The sequence below is a fragment of the Saccostrea cucullata genome, unplaced genomic scaffold (genome assembly GCF_032062105.1).
Source record: "Saccostrea cucullata isolate Sc308-1 unplaced genomic scaffold, CSIRO_AGI_Scuc_v1 ctg1865, whole genome shotgun sequence".
NCBI lineage: Eukaryota > Metazoa > Mollusca > Bivalvia > Ostreida > Ostreidae > Saccostrea > Saccostrea cuccullata.
In genome coordinates this window covers 86,587-93,919 of record NW_026923196.1, presented here as the reverse complement: position 1 = coordinate 93,919, position 7,333 = coordinate 86,587, and the positions used below count along the sequence as shown (strand labels likewise).

The 7,333-nt window shown below is 33.7% G+C and overlaps 1 protein-coding gene across 1 annotated transcript; it reads left to right on the top strand.

Moving 5' to 3' along the window:
• Window positions 1-1,289: 1,289 nt before the first annotated feature.
• On the top strand, window positions 1,290-4,313 carry LOC134263414 (uncharacterized). Its single transcript, XM_062745752.1, has 3 exons — window positions 1,290-1,551; window positions 1,851-2,218; window positions 4,200-4,313. Exons 2-3 carry the CDS (start codon window positions 1,976-1,978, stop codon window positions 4,311-4,313), a joined length of 357 nt encoding a protein of 118 aa, XP_062601736.1. The 5' UTR covers window positions 1,290-1,551; window positions 1,851-1,975.
• The last annotated feature ends 3,020 nt before the right edge of the window (window positions 4,314-7,333 follow it).

Here is a 7,333-nt window from a genome sequence, read left to right as displayed (position 1 = left end):
AAAGATCATCTAATTAACTATGTCCAATTTACTAGCTGAATTTTTGTCCCCCACTTGAAAAGTGGGGAATATTAATATGGGTCTGTCCGTCTTTCCGTCCGTCCGTCTTTCTGTCTGTCTGTATTGCTTTCGTTTCCACATGATATCTCGAGAACCCTTTGAGCTTTCGCAATGAAATTTTGCATAGCAACTCCCTATGGACTAAAGAAGAACCCTATTGATTTTGAGGTCAAAAGGTCAAGGTCATAAATTTGCAAATTCTGTCTTTTATAACACTTTCATTTCCATGCAATATCTCAAGAACTTTTTGAGCTTTAGCAATGAAATTTTACATAACAAATTCCTGTGGTCGAGGGAAGACCCCTATTGATTTTGAGGTCAAAAGGTGTAAGTTCAAGATCGTAAATTTATACATTCTGTATGTATGAAACACTATCATTTCCGGGCAATATTTCAAGTAGATTTTGAGTTTTTGCAATGTAATTTTATACCAAAACTCCCTAGAACCTCTCTCACCCCTCTCAAAGTGTCCCGCCCCTACGTTTGTTTAATTAGTATTTATTGTATTACATGTTGCTATTTTTAGCACAGGGGCATGAGGAGAGTTATTACATATAAAGCAGGTTCTCGGTGAATTTTATATTCTTATTACATCTATTAGAACTGTTCAATAAAGGTTAAATTAGATATCATGCATTGTGTAAAATTTTGACAATATCGAATGTGAATGTATACATGTATGTGACTTCATCTTTGCATATAATTTTCGCTAGTTTAAAGCGGCTCCGTAGTGGTATATCTCTTGCTTCACATGTGAGAGGGCCCGGGTTCGCATCCCGGGCGATCTAAGTTTTTTTTTTTTCAAAATACTTTTTTTTTTTACTAAATGATAGTATTCATGTAAAATGAAAAATTTATGAGACCTGGCTTGTACAAACTCAAAATCATCATTACAGTGTGATAAATATTCCCTATAAAAAAAAATTATCTATACACATAATAAAAAATAAGCAATCAAACCTTTTTATCCATATTGGCATATTTTATTTGCTTCAGTATACATGTATACATTTAATAATTATTCAAATTCAGTCAAGGGGATCCGACACACACACCCCCCCCCCCCTCGAACTGTGCATGGTTTACTTTTTCCCTAAGTGGGGGACACAAATTCTCTGAATTAGCTTGTTATTTTTAGCGTGGATTATTTTTAGCTCTACTGGTCAGAGACAAAAATAGCTTAATGTGATAGTAAACAAGGACATGGCATGATTTAAACAGCTGAGGAGGCAGGGCCAATGGATGCTAATCTTCCAAGATGTGGAAATAGCAGATGTCCTCAACAAGACATGTGTAACAGTAGATGTACCCAACAGGACACTGATAGAAACAACTGGATGATGCACAGCCAGTACATGCTGATCTTCCAAGAAGAGGAAACAGCAAATGCACCCAACAGTACATGGAGAAAACAGTAGATGCACCCAAAAGAACCTGATAGAAACAGCTGGAGGATGAATAGCCAAAGGATACTGATCTGACATTTATTAGGTATGTGACATTATCATAATCCAAGATCATTTTATTAACAAAGTCAAGTTAACTAGCATGCTTAAAACTTAGCTTATAAGTCTTATTTCTTATAGTCAGCAATAGCTGACTTTTGTTATGGTGTTCAACCAGATAACCCACTTCTCTACACCATATAAAATTTTTGCATAAACATGTAAAGCATACCTTAAATCATTGTTAAGACAATATGAACACGTTAAAAAAGTTAAATGTGGATTTCCTAAACAAACTTCAATGATATATTTTCTCAATTGTTTTTTTTTTCACTCTTACTGCAGCTGCAGCAAACAGAACTTTGTGGAAACAGCTGGAATAGACAAGCTTGATAATAATGTTGCAAGATGAGAAAACAGCAAATGCACCCAAAAGGACTTGGTGAAAAAATCTGGAGGAGGCAAGGCCAATGAATCTTGAGGCAAACTTTACAGACAATGATTTTCTAATATGCGAAAACACCAACTACACCCAAAAGATATTAGTGGAAACAACTAAAATAGACAAGCCTGATGGACACTATGGTTTTCAAGATGTGGAAACAGCAGATGCACCCAACAAGACTTGGTTGATTATACAACTGGAGGAGACTTGCCTGATGGATGTTGACTTTTCCACCAAGATACCACAGTGGATAGCTGATACTAATCAGGTATGACATTATCATATTCCAAAACCATCTTATTGTATAAATACAATGTAATAAACAGGTCAAATCTTTAGTTGACAAGTAGGCAAAATTTTTAGTCCAGGGCACATTTTTTTTTCACATATACGATCTTATTTCCATCTTCTTGGCAGTGATTCAGTACAGTGTGGCTAGTGACCATGCGTACTTTAATAAGTGAACTTCTTTGTGAGGACATTTCATGGGTTTTTCTGTGTTTAGGAGCTCTTTAATTAGAACTTCGAATTTGACATGCAAAAAAAAAATGAAATTTAACTTATTGAATGGACCTTTGATACAATGAATAAATCTTGAATAATTTTCTTCTCAAGAACAACTAAGCAATGATTGGTCATATTTTTATTGAAGCATCCCCAGAAAGTATTTGTTCAAACCATGATGATCCCTTAAGAGTAAAGAGAGGCCACAACTGGGGATCAAAGTTTATATACAAAGAAATATAAAGAATTTTTATACCCCCCGCAAACGAAGTTTGGGGGGGTATATAGGAATCACCTTGTCCGTCTGTCCGTCTGTCCGTCTGTCTGTCTGTCTGTCTGTCTGTCCGTCTGTCCGTCCGTCCGTCTGTCTGTCTGTCCGTCTGTCTGTGCAATCGTGTCCGGTCCATATCTTTCTTACAGAGGGACATTAGAATCTACTACTCCACACTAAGATTGCTCATGACCTAAGGGTGTGTCATGACCTTGACCCAAGGTCATTTGGGGAAGTTCAAGGTCACTGGAAGAAAAATTTCATAATTCGTGTCCGGTCCATATCTTTCTTATTGATAAACTTGGTAGGTTCTCATTTCACTGAAAGATTGTCCATGACCCAAGGGTGTGTCATGACCTTGACCCAAGGTCATTTTAGAAAGTTCAAGGTCACTGGAAGAAAATTTTCAAAAATCATGTTTGATACATATCTTTTATAGATAAACTTGGTAGGTTCTCATTTCACACAAAGATTGCCCATGACCCAAGGATGTGTCATGACCTTGACCCAAGGTAAATTTGGAAAGTTCAAGGTCACTGGAAGAAAATTTTCATAATTCATGTCCGGTCCATATCTTTCTTATGGATAAACTTGGTAGGTTTTTATTTCACACAAACATTGCCCATGACCCAAGGGTGTGTCATGACCTTAACCCAAGGTCATTTGGGGAAGTTCATGGTCACTGGAAGAAAAATATCATAATTCGTGTCCGGTCCATATCTTTCTTATGGATAAACTTGGTAGATTCTCATTTCACACAAAGATTGCCCATGACCCAAGGGTGTGTCATGACCTTGACCCAAGGTCATTTGAGGTAGTTCAAGGTCACTGGAAGAAAAATATCATAATTCGTGTCCGGTCCATATCTTTCTTATGGATAAACTTGGTAGGTTCTCATTTCACTGAAAGATTGCCCATGACCCAAGGGTGTGTCGTGACCTTGACCCAAGGTCATTTGGGGTAGTTCAAGGTCACTGGAAGAAAAATATCATAATTCGTGTCCGGTCCATATCTTTCTTATGGATAAACTTGGTAGGTTCTCATTTCACTGAAAGATTGCCCATGACCCAAGGGTGTGTCATGACCTTGACCCAAGATTATCTGGGGAAGTTCAAGGTCACTGGAATAAAAATTTCATATTTGGTGTTTGATACATATTTTTATTATGGAAAAACTTACTTCTGAAAAACCCAGCGGGGGGTATTTTGTCCCGTTTGGACAGTTCTAGTTCAATATAGTTTTCTTCTCAAATATGAGCAAGGCTATGATAATTCATATTTATAATGCAGAAGCATCTTCAGATAGTGAAGATTCAAGTATGTGTTCAAATCATAGGTAGTGTAGATTCAAGTTGAAGTTTTCAATACTGAACTGATTTCTGCTTTTTCCTAGCCTTAGTGCTCAGGTAAGCAATGCAGCATATATAGGTCTTTTGTTAGTTTTTTTATTTAAACCTTACAATGTTTATTTACAGAAAATAAAAGAAATTTTAGAAGGATCATCCTGGAGATCATATCCATATGTGGATGAAAAAGCAGGACTTGATGCAGGATCAATCCAAATCTTCACTGATGTGAATGCATTCTAGTAACAATGTTTTTTTCAATGATTTTTTTTAAAAACATTTTTGTAAAGGGTGTCCGAATTATGTTAGGGTATGGGGTCGCCCATTCGGACACGTGGGTTCTCTACGGGTACTCCGTCTTCCTCCCACACTGACCCCCTACTTTTCTTTTTTTCTTGACTTAGCTATACATGTTGTTAATTTGAAGTAGTTGAAGGCTAGTTGTAAGTAGGCTTTGTCGATACCCTGGGGCATTACTGGTTGGAACTTAAGTTCCTTGGCTGCTACGGTAGCCAGGCTGGCTTCGGGAGGAGAAGCTGAAGGGGACTACTTGGAGGCTGCTTTGTCTTATAATTATCTTTTTATTATTATGCCAATGAGATAATAGTTCGTTATATTGGAATTGTGTAGATGAAGTTAAATATGTTCCAGATGTAATATGATTGTTAAATTATAATGACATAAGTATTCCTAGAACATGTAAATTTTTTCCAGCTATTGTAGCAATAATAATTTGTTTAGTCGCCTCTTGGTTATTATAGCTTATTGTGAAATTGGAATGCATTACATGTATATTAACTGACTATATGCAGTGAAAGAAATGAATGTAAAATTATTAATTGCATTTGAAAATGTAAGATAGTGATTTGCCTCTAAAAATGTTAATTGTGATTGGTAAATGTTAAATTGTTATTTAAATTGTTAATGTTAATTAAATCATAATTTGAAATGTTAATTCATGATTTTTTTAATGCAATTGTGAATTGTTGATGCGATATTGTGATTTGTTAATGTGAAATTGTGAATTGTAAATGTGAAATTATTTAATCTCATTGGCAAGTTTTGTGCCCAAAAAAAAAAGAAAAAAAAAAAGCAAACAAAACAAAAAACATAACAAAAAAAAAAAAGAAAAGAAAAGAAAGAAATAACAAAAAAAAAGATTGAAAGAAAAAAAACAGGAAACAAAAATTTAAAAAAATGAAAGAAAATCAAAAAAAAAAAAAAAAAGAAAATCAAAAAAAAAAAAAAAAAAATTAAAAAAAAACTTAAAAAAGGCACAAAAATTTTAATGCTGCCTGCTTGTATTAACATAATTATTTACATGTTAAAATAATTCATCAAATTAAAAAATTAAAAAACAATAATAAATTATATATCTCGGTGTAGTTTCAAGCAGAAGGTTCCAAGCCCTTAAAAGCAGAGGAGAAGTTTTGGTGTTAACTGTCTAATCCGACACATGTGCAATCCTATGAATTCTGAAGTTAAATTTCTTTCCGATTTTACTACTTTCCATTTATTTACACTGTACAATTTGACACCCTGTCTATTCTGACACAAAGTTTATCCCCCAGTGCATGTCGGATTAGACAGGTTTCACTGTATGTATGATCACTAAATGTATGCATGCAGCTGCTCAAACTTTTTTTAAAATCATTGTAAAATATCAATTAATTCATCTGATATGTACAAATGCGTCAATTATCTTATCAAATGATTTCTAGCTATGGTATCTTCAATATTATATCTTGCAGTGTTTTGCTGAAATGAGTGCAAAAAAATTTTTATTTCCATATGCAAATTTGTTGCAGTTTTCAAATGATTATTATTAATTAAGTTGTGTAATTTTGAGTTACAAGTAGAAAAACAAAAAAACTTTTATTCTCATATTTTAACTAGTTTTCATTGTTTTTTTCCACGGTAATTTTAAAAAAAGGGACATATAGATTTGGAGTTCATGCATATTTAAGATTGTATCATAACTTATATGTTTCTACACATTTATTGACTGAGTTTGAGGGCAACATGTGAATTGTCAGACCCAAGAACCAAACTGTCTAATGGCTTCAGGCAGACAGTGTGGTTTGAGGGTCAATTAAATGCATGTTTCACAAGAACATTAGTCAATAATTGTTTTGTTATACCTTTCATTTCATTTTATTTTTTGACAGACATGTATTATGTACTATCTTCCCTGATGTAACATCAAGTCCATCACTGTTGAACACCAACAAACAAAAATGTGATTAAGCTCCGCCCATTCTGTGACGTTAAGCGGTCCAACATCTCACTCAGCGTTCAAACATCAATTTTTATATGCCCACTCAACAAATTAAAACATTAGAAATAGAAGACTTTTTTGTTGTATAGATTTGTACAGGAGCAAATTTTTAAAGATATAACAATATACAATTTCTCATAAAATATAAACTACCACATTTTGGGACTCATTTGATTGACACATCTTTACACTTTCAGAAAGTACTGTAAACTTTACCCTAATGCTGAAGAAATGTAAAAAAAAATTTATGTAATAAAAAAATATTAAAACTAAATAATCCAAAAAATTCAGAAATGTTACAGGCATCAGCTGTGTTTGACAAACACTTCTTGTTTCATTTTGCTTTTAGTAAATGAACATTAGACAATTAAAGGACATGCATGTCCATCTTTACATGTAGTTTTAGATTTTTCACGGTATTATTTGAATTCCATGTCAAGCATTTATCCCCCTCAACATTTTGGCAACCTATTCCAGGCAATCATTTGAACAAAGAACTATATGCGGTATTAACCAACATTTGCCCCCCAAAATCAAACTTTGATGGAGTAAGATTTAATTAAGTCCTTAAACAGGGGAGTATATGCTGACTTCAAAGCACTGAATAATTTCATAAGTAATGACGTCATATGTACGTAATGACGTCACAAATATGACGTAAATTTCAGTTTTTTATGAATTTTGCAGAAAAATGTACATATTTCGTCGATATTTTAAATAAAAGTCACCGAGCGCATGTGTGTTCAGGATAAATATTTTGATATAATGTGTAGAATGATAATATCAATGAAATATGTCAATATTGTTCCTGAACACACATGCGCTCTATAAATTTTAAAGCTTAAATTGTTGAAATTTTGTCCATTTTGTCCTCTTTCTGAAAAAGGATATAAAATCGGACTAGTTTGTGACGTCATAAAAACAGAAATTGTGAATACACTGCTCTGGAACTATAATATTTTCTGTTAACTTATATTTCTCGTAC

Bases quoted from the DNA above. Each gene is read 5' to 3' on its own strand.
- LOC134263414 (XM_062745752.1), top strand. From the start codon at position 1,976: ATGAATCTTGAGGCAAACTTTACAGACAATGATTTTCTAATATGCGAA. The intron at 2,219-4,199 runs GTATGACATTAT...GTTTATTTACAG, and splicing joins GGATAGCTGATACTAATCAG to AAAATAAAAGAAATTTTAGA.